Genomic DNA, 16,095 nt, shown 5'->3' on the forward strand with positions numbered 1-16,095 from the left:
AACTCTCATGGCAGTGTGGAAGGTGATTTGGAAGGATGAGGAAACCAGCAGCCAGGAAACCTGTTAGGAAGTGATTGAAATAGTCATAGTAAGTGACAGTGGTAGCTCAAATCAGGGTAGTGACAGAATACAAAGGAGATATATTCGAAAGACATTTCAAGCAGAGAATTAACAACATTTCATAATTATTTTAAAAATACCAAAACCAAACCCACTGCTGTCAAGTCAATTCCAACTCATAGCAGAATACCAATTGCCATCAAGTCAGTTTTGACTCATGGCCACCCCATGTGTGTCAAGAGTAGAACTGCACATACAGTTTTCAATGGCTGCAACCTTTCGCAAGTAGATCACCAGCTCTGCCTTCAGAGGCTCCTCTGGGTGGACTCAAACCACCAACCTTTAAGTTAGTAGCCAAGCACTTACCCGTCTGTGCCACCCAGGGCCTCCTCTGTTGAGTTAGAGGAGTGAAATACAGAAGGCAGTCAAGATGACTCTTAGATTACTAACTTGTGATTTTTGAGGTCTGTGGAGGAAGTAAATGGTTGAGGCCTACAGTTTAGGATGTTTATTCAGTTATTTATTGAGCACCCACTATGTGACAGGCACAGTGCTGGGTGCTTGGGGTACAGCAGGGGTCAAGATAAAATCCCCGTCCCCAAAGAGCTTTTATTCTAAAAGAGGAAAGCAGACAATAAACAAAGTGAAAAAGAAATTATGTATGTTGAGTTTGAAGAGCTTGTGACACTCTGAGGTGGAGAGGCCTAGAACATAGTTGGATATTCAGCCTAGAGTTAGGAGACAAGGCCTAAAAATACCGATTTATGAGAGAAGACAGTGGATCTCTAGGGGAAGAAGTATGTTTTATTTAAAGTCTGGGCAGAGGGAAAAGAACCAGGAAAGCATATGGAAGAAAAACAATTGAAGAGGAAGAAAGAAAAGTAAGAGGAAAATAGTGTCATGGAAGCCAAGAGTTTCAAGAAGGCATGAAAGGGGATTAGGAGCATCAGATGTTACAGAAAATTCAGGTAGAATTAAGATATAACATTTCATTGTTACTGATTTAATAGCAAACCAAACTACATCATCTGGTAACTTGTCTTTTTTTGATCATCTGTTTTAGCTACCATCGTCCATGATGCTGACATTTGACTGAAGAACTATACAACAGCCCCCAAAACAGGCTGCTTTGCTGCTTCATCCTCCAGAGTAACATAGACAGGGAACTTCAGTGCTTCCCAGCCCAGCCAAAATTGGGCTCTCTGGGATGTAGTTCTGGGGTGAACAGCACTTCTATGAATGTAGCATTTCACTGGAATGGATTCTCATGTGCTCCCCCTGGGGCACAAATGAACACTTTGTCAGTGCTTTTGAATCTTCTAATATTGCAGCATACTTGAGGGGTTCCCTCACCAGCCACCAAAGTTCTAGGCCACTTGTAGGTTCCACGTTTTGTTGGCTGTACCACGCTTTGCCCCAAGATGACTGCCTGTGCCAAGGCACACTTTGCACCATTGGCCTTACCTGTCCTGCCCTGTGAGACCCACTTGTGTAGGTGCTAAGTTCCAGCCATCAGTTTCAGTTGGCAATGGGGAAAACCTTTTTTGTAGGCCCCCAATCTTCTGGCAAAGGAGCCCCCACCTCCAGCGGAAGCCTGTCAGTTGAAAAGCATTGCACTATACCTGTTATAGGGAGCCCTGGTGGCACAGTGGTTAAGCACTGGGCTGCTAACTGAGAAGTCAGCAGTTTGAATCCACCAGCGGGAGAAAAATGTGGCAGTCTACTTCTGTAAAGATTTGTAGCCTTGGAAATCGTATAGGGCAGTCATTATGAGTCAGAATTTGACTCAACAGCAGTGAGTGGTGGATACCTCTTATAACAAACAATATATTCCTCTTTAGGTACTCAAGCCTGAGAGGAAGCTCAGGACTGAACATGTACCCCCTTTTTGGCATAAGTCACCCTAATTTTTTACAAAAATTTATCGTGAAGTAGTAATGGAAACTTACGTACTTTTTGTCTGTCAGAGAATCTGAGCTGCAACCAGACTCTAAGTCTGTAAAATAAGAAAGTATATATATTTTCTGTATACAAAAACAAAACTAAAAAAGCCTTCATAATAATGCCAACTTGGCAGAAAACTGACTTGTGGCTTAAATTTTGTAGGCTGTTGTATCCTCTTCCATGAAGTAGAGTTGTAGCAACTCTGGGAGCACTTGTGTATTGTCGGCCCCCACACCTCCAGAATCTCAAAAAGGACCTAAAAGGTGTAGGGTGCTGAACAGGAAAAGGTCTTTGAAGAAGCAACAAGAGGGGCCCAATCATGACCCACTGCCCCTCACTTTTTCTCCTCAGTGCTGTTTGCCCTCTCCTGCTGCGCTCTCCCTCTTAACTCCAAACACTGATCCTTCTGCTGACCCTCTGGCAGATTCCACCTCACTGGTCTCGTCCTTCCTCTTCCAAGCTGTAGCCATGTAGTTGGTGCCTGGACATTGGCTCAGCCCCTACCCCTTTTTGTATTTGTAATATACGTTAATACTATTTTCTAAAACACATTCGCTTTGTTTGATTTTTATTGAAAACCATACAGCCTCACTATTTCCCTCTAATTCCTAGCCACGCTAAGTGGAGGAAAAAAATAGTTTCTATTTAATTGATGAACGTGGCTTTTTCCTTCACTTTAATGTTCAGGAAATTGTGACTTTCATAGATTTCTTCTGTGGTCCTTGCCTTTTGTTCTGTTTGAAATCCTTCACTGGATTTCTCTTTTGATAAAATTTGCTGAAGAATCAAAATATCAGATCAAAACAAAAAAGCTGAAGTGACCTTAAAAGGCAACATCTCTTCTTTGTATAGTAAAAAAGGGATATTTGGATTTCTCGGTTTTGTCAAATGTTGTATGACTGTGGAGATAGACTTAGTCCACATTTCCTTGGAGCTGACTAATATTTGTGATAACAGAAGGAAGACAAGTGAAGATTCTACTGAAGTCTGTTGTTGGTCTGTATGTAAGGTGGCCACACGTTAACTGCTAACTTGCCTTCTGACCATTCTTTCTTGTTGGCTTGGAAACTGGCTTATGCCAGAATCTTTGTGGCTTGAGATGACATTTTGAAAGCCTTCTTTTAGAAACTCTCTTTTCCTGAATGTGCCAAGCTTGAAGCAGAATTTGCCTGCCTTCTATGTGCCACCAAGGGGTCCAGTTCATCTTTCATCTCATTCATGTTCTTTTGAAGCAAGATACTTTGGGGGGGTCAGGTCTTTCTAGGTGTTTTGGTTTTGTTTTTTTAAATACAATCTGTTTTGTTTTCTCTTTCCCTGTAATTACCAATTCACAATCCTAATGTAAAGAAGAAATAAAAGCCTGGTGTATTGTACTTCAAGATACTTCCCTGATGTACAGAATCTCCTTGTAAAATAAATAATTGCATTGTATATCAGTCTTCATATCAATATTAATTATTATTTTAGAATTAAAAAAATACATACTATTCTCGTGTGAGGTATTCATTTTTGTTATGTCCTACTCTATTCCAAAAAAGGATACCTAAAATAATTGCATGAGGCACTAAATGAGAAGTCAGTGAGGGAAAAGTAATAATAGTAAGGACATTAAATGTAGCCAGAGGTAAGAGTCAGTCATGTTTGTGTCTGTGCACATGTATTAAAAAGAAAATAGGCTGAAGGGAGGAGAGCCAACTGAATGCCAAACTATGTACCTGGTGCTACACTGGGGCTTTATTTAGCCTACACCCAGCCTATGAAGGACCTGAGAAGTGACCTGAAGTCACTTCCCCAAGGTCAAAGCAAATCATATAACCACTCTTTGCATGTATTCTAGGGCAGTTACTACCCAGTGTATTATCTCTACAAGGATTTACTGACTAGGGATCACATATAAGTGGACCTTAGGCTGATATCACAAAAGGACAGCTGGTACTTTATGCACTTCTCTCTGGCAAGCAGCCCAGTTTCAATCCAGGTCACGTCAGCAATGACTCACTTTCTGTTTGTCACTTCAGAGAGTGGCTTGTTTAGCACATCGTCTTTTACCAAGGGTTAAAAGAAACCATGAGTCAGAACTGCTCACGTCCTCAGGTTCTACCTACTTCCAGGTTTTCCTTCTAGTAGCCCTCCAAACAGGCCTCAAATTGTTATCGTGTTCTGTTGTTTGTTTTTAATAATATTGTGTTTTGGTGAGTTTATACAGCAAATTAGGTTCCCATTTAACAACTTCTATACAAATATTCAGGGATACCGATTACATTTTTCATAACGTGTTAACATTCTTATTAACTCCATTCTGGTTGTCACATGCTTTTTTTTTTTTGTTTTTCCTAAATTTTATTTTGTTGTTGAGAATATACACAGCAAAACATACACCAATTCAGCAGTTTCTACATGTACAATTTAGTGACATTGGTTACATTCTTCGAGGTTGTACAACCATTCTCATCCTGCCTTTCTGAGTTGCTCTTCTGCCTTCATTAACATAAACTCACAGCCCTCTAAGGTTCCTATCTAATCTTTTGAGTTACTGTTGTCAATTTTTAACTGAATTGTCATAAAGAATACAATGACTATTAGTACAGTTTAGGAGCCCAGCCTTGATTCATTGTAAGGCACTCAGTGTTGCTTTTATACCACTGCTGCAAGCGTCAACACAGTGAAAAAGGCAAAAACAACAATGTTTACATATTATTATGAAAATAGTTTTGATCTCATGGACTCCCGAGAGTCTCAGAAGCAATGGGGTTTGCCAACCACACGGAGAACTGCTGCTCTGAGCATGCTTCTCATCTTAAAAAAAAAAATTTTTTTTTTCATCTTAACATCTAGATAATTCCAATGCCTCAGAATCGCTGTGAGAGTGAACAAGGTATGTAAAGAACCGCAAAGTCTTATAGGTCTTGTTTTTAGGTGCACCAGTCGTTTTCGACTCAAAGCAACCCCAGTGATAGAGCAGAACTGCCCCACAGAGTTTTCTAAGCTGTAATCTACGGTAGCACATCGCCAGGTTTTCTCCTGCAGAGCCACTGGGTGGATTCCAAACGCCAACCTTCAGGTTAGCAGCTGAGCTCTTCACCGTTGCGCCACCTGGGCTCCTTAATACATAGAAGGAACTCCATAACTGTCAGTTTCTACTCAGTACAGCCCAGCTGTGATGATGGCTCTATGTCAATATACCTAACATTTATTCGCCGAACACAATAAGGAAACTTGATCATATTTCATACATACGTATCTTAAGGATTCTTGACTTACCTACTTCTTTACTTCAGGTTTTTTTTTTTTTTTATCTTAGCCAATTCGTCTAGAAGCATTTCCGTCTTATTTACCTAGCATTTATCAGATGCTTACGTGTGACATGGCAGATTCAATCCCTTTTGAGACCGTTTGCGTTTCTCAAAATGTCTTTCTATTTTGCATACTTACTATCTCAAAGGTTTTTTGGCCAGTTTATCTATCGACGTAACCGCCAGATTGAGGAACTGACCGTAGAGAAGTACAGCTACACGGTACAGTGTCCAGCGACACACCCACAAACTTCAATTTCTGTAATTAACACTCCAAGACACCTCAGGGTGCAAACGCACCAAGGTCGCGAGAAACCGCTGAGCAAGGTAGGGGTGGGGCTTAACGTTCGTGGATTCCCAGCACCCTCAGCGAGCTTCTGATTCCCGTAACTGCGCATGTCGCGGCGCAGGCGCAATGGACGCTCGTTGACTTCCGCGCGCTGGTGATGGTATAAATAAGGGTTTTCTGGCACCACTCGTTCTCTTGCGTGAAGGCGAGCTCTGGGTCGCTTCGGTCTTGGTGAGTGTTTTTGCCTCGTGGCCTCTCATCTCTACTTCTAGCATTCTGCTCGGCTACCAGCCTTTCCTGTGAGCACCGCCTTCAGCGGCGACTGTGCTGACTGCGCTCCTAAGTGCGACCGGACTGAGAGTAACGTGGGCCGCGTGCGGCCGCCGAAGGCCCGCGGAGCCCCAGGGCCTGGGCTTTCAGCAGGGGCTGCGGGCAGCGCCACCCCGAGGCTTGTGAGGCTGCCGCACCGCTCGTCAGAACGCTGAGTGGCGCAGCTCCCCTATTCATTGCCTATTTGCGCCTTTAATTTTTCGGCTTCCTCAGAGGCACTTTGTGCGCGATGAAGTTGCGTGTAAGACGCCTTGTTCCTGATCTTCTCAGTTGAAGAGTTACTGAGCTTTTGAGACACTCCTAGGTGCTGTTACTAAATTTACCACGTGATTTGGGACAACGACTGTAGGTCTTCCACTGAGATGTAGCATTTACGAGACGTCTTGCTGCTCACGAGCTGTTAGCATACCGTTCCGTCGTTTGCCGATGGGCTGTTGAGGTTTCTCAATGTGCTTGCTGGGGTTGCAAGTTAAGAGGTTCGGGCCTACGCTGGGGAAATCGGTATCAACTAGATAAGATTGTTGTTTAATACAGTCGTCTGTAAATTGAACCAGTGATAGTGACCATTCCAACGTGGATATTCCCGGGAGGTCACTCTCCCCGGGCTCTGTCCTGGTGGCGCAGGGGAGCATAGGGCTCTGCCCCGTGATGTACAATCCCTTTCCACGACGTTGGAGATAAAGCCGGGCCTTGAGTCTGCGCCTGCATATTCCTACAGCTTCTCAGAGTCCTGCGGACAATGACTGAGGAGACAAACCATGCAGGAAACAGCCCCTAATCTTGTAAGAGGTCTCTGGATTCTTCAGTAATTTCTAACCAGGAAGCAGAAATTTGTACTCAATAGAGAGGAATGATACGGTTGCTAGACTACATTGCTGCCCTCACGATAGGGGTAGGCTGTATTTGGGCTTCAGATCAGAACTGTTTGAGGACGACTAACCACTTCTTTATTCTTTATATTGTTTTAACTTCAGGGAAATCTCTGCAGGGCTGTTAACATGAGCCCTAAAACGCTTTGCACTAGTTAATTGGTACATGTGGATTATAAAATAATTTTAATAATTCCAAAGCCAGTTTTCTGTCGCATACCAGTAACTGTTTCTCAGTTTGTTACGTCCAAATATCGACTAGGTCTTGTATTTTATGACATTTCTTTAAGCATGTTGACAGTTTCTTCCATGTGCCCTCACGTTCTGTGGAGAGTGCTTTTTATCATTCTGCTCTGTGAAACGGTGCTAAGTTTTTCCCATCTTCATCTCTTCGCCTGACAGGGGTATTGATACTTTATAGATGAAGAAATTTGAGACTGAGATGAGATGATTTTGCCAAATTCTTAGTGGCAAACATTGCACACATGTGATATACAACATGCATGTGTGCTTTTGTGTATCCATAGCTTTTAAGTTCTGTGAACAGTGATTAAGTAGGAAAGCCACATTAGAAACAGTGGCAGTGATTGGATGTGGTTTTGAACCCTTAAAACCATTACTAACCCTAATGGTCTTATTTTTGCAGGGTTTTCTCAAATCTACTTCCATACTCTGAGGTGAGTAAATTATGGGAGTCAGTGGAAACGTTTTGAGGAATGCTGTTTTCTAGCAGTATTGCCTTTGTAAATGACTCTAATTACAATGACTAGTCAAGAGGCATTCCAACGTGGATATTCCCGGGAGGTCACTCTCCCCGGGCTCTGTCCTGGTGGCGCAGGGGAGCATAGGGCTCTGCCCTGTGATGTACAATCCCTTTCCACGACGTTGGAGATAAAGCCGGGCCTTGAGTCTGCGCCTGCATATTCCTACAGCTTCTCAGAGTCGTGCAGACAATGACTGAGGAGACAAACCATGCAGGAAACATGTCTAATATACTAAAATTAAAAACTGAAGACCTAATGAGAGTCTAAACCAGTTTTTTTGTTTTTCCTTTCATTTAGGAGAGAAGAGGAGGAGCCTCACTTTTGGGCAGAAGTTGAAAGTTAACGTTTTTCTAAGAGCCTGAAAGACATGAATTTTTTCATTGGCTCACTTAGGTTGAGTCAGTGTTTGGTTTTAAATGCTGACGTTTAGTTAAAAGTCAGTGTGCTGGTTCCATCAGACAGTCCATGGATCATCTGGGAATTGGTTAGAAGTGTAAATTCTCAGGTAACCCCCCTGAACCACTGCGTTTATAAAATAAAGATGCCGTTTGCATTTACATATTGTTGTGCATTCTTTTTGTGTATGTATCATGAGTAATAAATACATTAGCAGAAACAAATGTTCTGCTTATGAATGCCGTGAGAACACTAACTCCAGTTAATGCTTTTTAAGCCCCCGAGCACTTGACTCCAGACATTGGCTGCTTTGCTTCCCCCAAAAGATTTCCAACTTACAGGGATGCTGTAGGAGAGTAGAACTGCCCTGTAGGGCTTCCAAGTAGCTGCTAGTGGATTTGGACTGCTGAGCTTTTGGTTAGCAGCCCACATTCTATAACCACTGTACCACCAGGGCTCTCATCAGATGTCCTGATATAGGCTTGATAAAAACCAGTGAAACTGGGTAAATCCCAATTTTCATTGTAGTTTGTCTATGGGCACCTTGAGTGGAAGTTTGGGTTGAGCATGGAAGAGGAATCTATTGGCAAATTAAGCTTAAATTCCATTTGTACAGCTGCTGTGCCCTGTGCTGGATAAACCTTACTGCCTGTGTCCCAGCAATGTGCTTGAGCCTAAATACTAAATAGACCTGTCACCTTAATTTTGTACCCGAGTGACTAAAAGGTTGTGTCACAATGGAAACTTGGCAAGCTCCCCTCACTGGTTGCCAGCACTATGGAGAAATGAGACTCAAGGATGGGGGCTAGCAGGGATCCATCTAGAAGGTACGAGTCTACTTCATGGGAGGGGCTAAGTGAGTTTCACAATGGAGGAGTGGGTTAGAATAGTCATTCCATTCAAAAACCTGGTTGCAGTTTTGAGGTGGTAACAAATTGATCTTCCCTGTGAACTGTCCCAGTGGCAACAACTTTAAAAATAGGTCACATTGGGAGCTAATTGTGCGTGACATGTGTTTACCTGTGCATGTTACCCTGTACTAGGCATATTGGTCCCATCTTGAAATGGCAGAACCTAGGAACAATACTTGTTGCCATCAAGTAGATTCCAACTCCGACCCCATAGGACAGTAGAACTGACCCCATAGAGTTTAGAAGGAGTGCTGGGTGGATCTGGATTGCCGACCTTTTGGTTAGCCAAAGTCACCGGCTACCACGTATTTCCAGAGTGGCTGGTGGATTCAAATTGAGCAGTGAGTTCTTAAAACACTGCCCCCGGGGCTCCTCCCATGCATGTACACACCCTCATGGAGAGGTGCTCAGTAAAAAGCTTTTTTCCCACAACCAGTGGATTTAGGGGAAATTTTCAATTTATATTCTAAGAGTGGGGCTGGGCAGAAAATACATGCATTATTCCTGATGTCCAGGTGTAGCTGAAGCCTAAAAATGTTCTACCTATGAATGGTAAGAGAAAACTACCTCCAGTAGTTAATTCCTGGTTGTTTCTAAACTTGGAGTTGGACTGCCTGGATTTGAATCCTGACTGTGCCCATGTGACTTTGGGCAAGTCACTTAACCTCTCTGCCTCAATTTCCTCACCTGTAGAATGGAGGTGGTAAAGGTTATGAGGATTACATTAAAAAAAAAAAAAACTTGTAAAATAGTATAATCCACAGCACATAAGTACAATGGTTTGGTTAAAATTATTCTGTCCCTTTTTCAAGCAGGAAACTTGCTGGTGCAGTGGTTAAGAGCTATGGCTGCTAACCAGACAGCTGGCAGCTTGAATCCTTGGAAACCCTATGGGGCAGATTTACTCTGTCCTGTTAGGTGCAATCGAATCAGTTCTGACTCAGACTCCACAACAGAAATACTGCCCAGTTCTGTGCCATCCTCACAATTGTTGCTATGCTTCAGCCCATTATTGCAGCCCCTGTGTCAGTCCATCTCACTGAGAGTCTTCCTCTTTTTCACTGACACTCTACCAAGCATGATGCCCTTCTCCAGGGACTGATCCCTCCTGATAACGTGTCCAAAGTATGTGAGACGTCTTGCCATCCTTGCTTCTAAGGAGCGTTCTGGCTGTACTTCTTCCAAGATAGATTTGTTAGTTCTTGTGGCAGTCCATGGTATATTCAGGATTTTTCACCAACGCCACAATTCAAAGGCGTCAATTCTTTTGTCTTATTCATTGTCCAGCTTTTGCATGCGTATGAGGCGATTGAAAACACCGTGGATTGGGTCAGGTGCACCTTAGTCCGCAAAGTTACATCTTTTCCTTTCAACACTTTGAAGAGGTCTTTTGCAGCAGATTTTCCCAATGCTATGTGTCCTTCGATTTCTTGACTGCGGCTTTCATGGGTGTTGATTGTGGATCCAAGTAAAACGAAATCCTTGACAACTTCAATCTTTTCGCTGTTTATCATGATGTTGTTTATTGGTCCAGTTGTGAGGATTTTTGTTTTCTTTATATTGAGGTATAATCCATACTGAAGGCTGTGGTCTTTGATCTTCAACAGTAAGTCGTTAAGTCCTCTTAATTTTCAGCAAGCAAGGTTGTGACATCTGCATGTCACAGGTTAATGAATCTTCCCCCTATTCTGATGCCCCGTTCTTCTTCATATAGCTCAGCTTCTCAGATTATTTGCTCAGCATACAGATTGAATAAAAAAAAAGAATAGGTATGGTGAAAGGATATAACCCTGATGCACACCTTTCCTGACTTTAAACCATGCAGTATCCCCTTGTTCTATTTGAACAACTGCCTCTTGATCCATGTACAGATTTCTCATGAGCACAATTAAGTGTTCCAGAATTCCCATTCTGTGCAACATTATAATTTGTTATGATCCACACAGTTAATGCCTTAGCATAGTCAATAAAACACAGGTAAATATCTTTCTGGTATTCTCTGCTTTCAGTCAGGATCCATCTGACATCAAAAATGATATCCCTGGTTCCACATCCTCTTCTAAATTAGGCTTGAATTTCTGGCAGTTTCCAATACTCAGTCCTATACAGTCCCTATGAGTTAGAATGGACTTGACGGCAATGGGTTTGGTTTTGGTTTTTCTCAAGCAAAGAACAAGGGCTATAGTATTGAATGAATGAGATTGCCACCATTCATGAATCTACTAACTACTAAACCACCCTACCTTTCCAGGAGACAAAAAAGAGGAGGCTCAAGGATTAGTAGTAAGTTGCCCAAGATCAAACAGGTAGTAAGTAGAACCAGGATTTGAACCTGTCTGTCTAACTCCAAAGCTACATCATGAGATGCTATTAGCTTTGAATTAATGACAGTTATCATTTATTGAGAATTTCCTATGTGCTAGTCACTGTGCAGATACGTGTACATTATCTAATTCTCCATGCACCTCTGTATGGTAGGTACTGTTTTTGTGCCCATTTTACAGATGAGAAACAAGGTGGAGGATTTGAGAAAGATACCCAAGTTACACAGCTAGAAAGAGGCAGAGCATGGATTTGAGCCAAGGCAATTGGCTACAGAATCTACACTTATCCTACATCATACCACACCTCAAAAAGTATTGACCTTATTTCCTTCTGGTTTAAGCCACAGAATTTTTTATATTGGACTAATTTGGTAAACACTAAGTTCCAATTGCAATGAATTATACACCTATGTGCCCAGCTTTAATTGACACTGGAAAATGACACTGAAGTGGAGATAAGTCGTTTCCTTGGAGAGAGGTGGCCCTTCCCTGGACACACTTCTTTCATCCCTTTCTGTCTTTGCATATCTTTCTCCCCATCTATATGATGGTCCCCCATATTTGATGAAGATTTACCATGTGCCAGGCACTCTCTAATACTCACAATAGCCCTATGTCATGCAGGGACTTGTATTAAACCCCTCTTTTTTTTTTTTTTTTTTTTTTAGATAAGGAACACCAAAAAAGCTTATTTGTCCAAGGTCATACAGAATGGGATTTGAAGTTCTGATAGTCTCTAGAGTCATCAACCTGACTTCCCATTCTCTAAGCATCTAGAATGGCCTTCCTGGTTCTCACAGGGAGGGCTGGCACTTTCATATTCCTTCATTACCATTAACACTTGTGATTATTTTCCAATTAATGTTCGTTTAACCTACTAGGAGACCTGGCAGTGCAGTGGTTAAGAGCTTGGCTGCTAACCAAAAGGTCAGCGGTTTGAACCTACCATCCACTTCACAGGAGAAAGATGTGGCAGTCTGCTTCCGTAGAGATTTGCAGCTTTGGAAACTCTGTGTGGCAGTTCTACCCTGTCCTATAGGGTCGCTGTGAGTTGGAATTGACTTAATGGCAATGGGTTTGGTGGGAACCTATTAGTGGGAGAATCCTGAAGAGAAGGGACCACTGTACCTGGCACATAACAAACACTGGTTGATGTTGAGTTTTTTTTGTTTTCCTATTTATATATATATATATATATATTTTTTTATATATTTTGTTGATTTCTACTTTGATCTTTATTATTTCTTTCTGTTTACTTTGAGTTTGATTTTTTGTGTTGTTGATTTGTTTTAGTTTCTTATGGTAGAAGTGGAGGTCGTTGATTTGAGACCTTTTTTAACAGGCATTTTAGTGCTATAAATTTCCCCCAATACTGCTTTAAAAGCATCCCCAAAACACTGGTATGTTGTGTATTAATTTTAATTCAGCTCAAAATACTTTTAAATTCCTTTTTGGTTTCTTCTGTATGAGTCATTTAGAAGTGTGTTATTTAGTTTTCAAATATTTGTGGATTTCCAAAGATCTTTCTGTTACTGGTTTCTAATTTAATTCCGACGAGATCTAAGTAAAGGTTTTGTATGAATTGAATCCTTTTAAATTTATTGAGACTTGTTTTACGACCCAGAATGTGGTCTGTCTTGGCAAGTGTTTTATGTGCACTTGAATGTCTATTCTGCTCTTGCTTGGTGGAGTGTTCTGTAAATGATAATCAGTTCAAATTGATTGAATGTGTCGTTCAAATCTATATCCTTGCTGATTTTCTGCCTACTGTTCCATCAATTATTGAGAGAGGGATATTGAAATCCCTGGCTGTAGTTGTAAATTTGTCTGTTTCTCTTTGCACTTCTGTTTTGCTTCAGGTATTTTGAAGCTCTCTTATTAGTTGCATGTATGTTTAGAATTGGTCATCGTGATTAATTGACTCCTTTATCATTATTAAATGACGTTATGTATTTCTGGCAATATTATTTTCTCTGAAAGCTCCTTTGTCAGCTATTAATATAGCCATTCCAGCTTTCTTTTGACCAGAGTTAGCACTGGGTATCTTTTTCTATCCTGTTACTTTTAACCTATTTGTATATTTATATTAAAAATATATTTCTTATAGGCAGCATATAGTTTTTCCTTTGGTTAGCAACCGTAGCACTTAACTGCTATGCTACCAGGGTTTCCATTATTGTATAAAGACCTTACAATTGAGTACTTCCATTTCTCCCCTCAAAGTCTTTGAGTTATTGTTATACATTTTACCTTTATATATGTTATAACACTCATAATACATTGTTATTATTTTTGTTTAAACAGGCAATTATCTTTTTATTTTTATTTTTTAACATTAATTACAGTCACCACGTTGTGCCAGGCAATTATCTTTTAACAATTTTTAAATTTTAAGAAAAAACCTTATATATAAATTTTTTTTTTTTTTATATAGTTACATTTCCACTGCTCTTCATTCTTTTGTGTAGATCCAGATTTTCATTTGGTATCACTTCCCTTTTGCCCAAAGGGCTGTCTTTAACATTTCTTCCTTTAACATTGCCAGTGATGAATTCTTTTAGCTTTTGTATGTCTAAAAATACCATTATTTCACCTTCATTTTTTAAAGATATTTTTGCTTGGGTATACTTTTGCTGGAACACTTTAAAGACATTGCTCCACTGCCTTCTTGCTTGCATTGTTTGTAAAAAAGAAATCCATCATTCTTGTCTTTGTGCCTCGTTATGTCTTTTTTCTCTACTTTTTAATTTTTAATGATTGAGACAAAAAATATCTAAAACTGCAGCTTCTAGAAGAACCACTTATTTTTGCCATCTTGTACCTCTCCTCAAACTAGACCTTGGCCTCCAGCCAGGCCTTGCATTTAAGATCAGGGTCTCTGAAGACATCCTTATTGACAACAGTTTTGTCCAAGGGGATCGCCAGAGTACTTTGTGCACATGAGGTGATTGTAGTTATAAACTTTCACAAAAGACCTCTTGGCAGTTTTCTTCTTGCCCATGGCAGCTGCCGCTTTACAGGAATAGTGATCCATTCCAGCCACCAGAGCATGGCTGTAGGAGTGGTCTGAGGTGCCATCATCAATGTTCTTCACAATGACAACTTTGCATCCAGAGTAGAGTCCAGCCAGGACTGGCACCACCTTCCCAGGTTTTATGAACTTCCCCATTTCAATGGTAACCACTCTGACTACTTTTAAGATTTTCTATTTATCACTAAGTTTGAACAATTTGATTATGTCTTAAAAAACTATTTTTTTTTTTTTTGAACAATTTGATTATGTCTTGGTATAGTTTTCTTCTTGTTTCTTGTGCTTGAGGTTTGTTGAGTTTCTTGGATCTGTAGGTTTATAATTTTCATCAAGTTTGAACATTTTTCAGCCATTATTTCTTCAAATATATTTTCTGTCCACACCCTTCTTCTCTTTCAAGGACTCCAGTTACCTGTGTATTAGGCCCCTTTAACTTGTTCTATAGCTCACTAATTCTCTTTTCATTTTTTTTAAATTCAGTTTTCTTCTCTTTCATTTTGCTATCCCTTCAAATTCACTAACCAGCTGTTAATCCCATTTAGTGTAGTTGTCATGTTAAACATTGTAGTTTTCATGTCAAGAAGTTCACTTTGGATCTCTTTTATGTTTTCCATGTATCTACTTAACTTTTTGAACATATGGAATACAGTTATAGTAATTGTCTTAATGTCCTTCACTTGTAGTTCTGTCATCTGTGGCAGTTCTAGGTCGGGTTTGACTGACTGATTGTTATTATGGAACATTTTGGTTGAATAAAACAATGACTGTGTGAAAAAACTGAAATTGATATTTGTGTTCGGGTAAGGGAAAAAAAAAAAAAATCAATGGTGCCAAAGGAGGCTTCACAGAGGTACAGGCTGATCTGGGTCTTAAAATATGTCAAGAATTCATTTAGGCAAGAAAGAAGCCACCTGGTAGGGAGAACAGCCCAGGTAAAGGTGAGAAGGCAGGAATGAGTGTGGGGTACCTTCAGCATACAGTGCAGAGGCTGAGAAAAAAATGGGAAATCAACAACTTGAGTTATTTGGAGCCTGGTGCTCCAAGCGCAGCACTAAAGAAGTGCTTGTTAAATTGGAATGAAGCTTTAAAGATTTCTAAGCACGGTAAAAAACTCGTTGCCATTGCGTCGATTCCGACTCATAGTAACCCTATAGGACAGAGTAGAACTGACCCACGGGGTTTCCAAGGAGCGACTGGTGAATTCAAACTGCTGACGTTTTGCCTAGCAGCCAAGCTCTTAACGACTGCACCATCAGGGCTCCATCTAAGCAGGGTAATCTCACAGAAACCCACAGTTTAGGGAAACTAACCTTAGAGATCTAGATAAAATGAAATAAAGGGGAAGAGATGAGAGGCAGGAGACAGAGGTCTGGAGGCTGGTATTTTAGTGCAGACAGGCAGAAATAGAAACATGAAGAGGTTAGGAAATGCAGGAATTAGAAAAGCAGTTCCTGTTTTGAACCTGTACTCTTCACAGAACCTTAACCTTGGCAGGAAGGAGGAAGTTGGGGGGAGGGAAGCTACACCCATGGAAAAGTAAGGAATTTTGCAACCCGAGTTTAAGGTGTTGGGTATTCTGGGTAGAGATGTAGGGCTGCAAACTGGAATGGAGGTCAGAAGCAGACCAGATGGACTGTCCTTATTTCAAAGGCGATAGCTTGGCCCTAAACAGGAGTTCTGGTTCTCTTCCCACCACTTGTATGATGACCTGAGAGCTTACTTAACCTTGTTGAACCCCAGTTTTCTCATTTGCCAGCTGTCATGAGGTTTTTGCGAGAAACAAATGAGCCAATGGACTTGGAAATATTTCCATGGTTAGCAAAGTAAAGGGTTTTATAAAATAGATAATGAAAATCATTTTTATTATTAAGCATGTGAATGAGT

At 40.9% G+C, this 16,095-nt stretch overlaps 1 protein-coding gene, 1 long non-coding RNA gene, 2 other non-coding genes and 1 pseudogene across 8 annotated transcripts in view; 4 read left to right on the forward strand and 1 right to left on the reverse strand.

Annotated features, from left to right (window-relative positions):
- The window catches only part of PHACTR4 (phosphatase and actin regulator 4), a 138,369-nt gene extending 134,165 nt beyond the window's left edge, over positions 1 to 4,204 (forward strand). For 4 of the 5 annotated variants that reach the window (XM_049878464.1, XM_049878460.1, XM_049878462.1 and 1 more), the window contains one exon: positions 1,124 to 4,203. In XM_049878464.1, coding sequence (XP_049734421.1) covers positions 1,124 to 1,139 — 16 coding nt within the window. In that variant the 3' untranslated portion in view covers positions 1,140 to 4,203. Of the gene's footprint in view, positions 1 to 1,123 lie in introns of all 5 variants that reach the window. The other variant, XM_049878461.1, reaches the window with a different exon arrangement.
- A 1,362-nt stretch (positions 4,205 to 5,566) lies between these two features.
- On the forward strand, positions 5,567 to 8,106 carry LOC126072801 (uncharacterized). Its single transcript, XR_007516580.1, has 3 exons — positions 5,567 to 5,817; positions 7,432 to 7,462; positions 7,847 to 8,106. It is a non-coding gene; the product is annotated as an uncharacterized LOC126072801 (long non-coding RNA).
- On the forward strand, positions 6,485 to 6,689 carry LOC126074140 (small nucleolar RNA SNORA73 family). The gene has a single exon (XR_007516943.1). It is a non-coding gene; the product is annotated as a small nucleolar RNA SNORA73 family (small nucleolar RNA).
- Positions 7,568 to 7,772, forward strand: LOC126074141 (small nucleolar RNA SNORA73 family). The gene has a single exon (XR_007516944.1). It is a non-coding gene; the product is annotated as a small nucleolar RNA SNORA73 family (small nucleolar RNA).
- Positions 8,107 to 13,953: 5,847 nt separating the features above from the next.
- On the reverse strand, positions 13,954 to 14,349 carry LOC126071687 (60S ribosomal protein L27-like; annotated as a pseudogene).
- Positions 14,350 to 16,095: the final 1,746 nt, after the last annotated feature.

This window comes from Elephas maximus, chromosome 3 (genome assembly GCF_024166365.1).
Source record: "Elephas maximus indicus isolate mEleMax1 chromosome 3, mEleMax1 primary haplotype, whole genome shotgun sequence".
NCBI classification, from domain to species: domain Eukaryota; kingdom Metazoa; phylum Chordata; class Mammalia; order Proboscidea; family Elephantidae; genus Elephas; species Elephas maximus.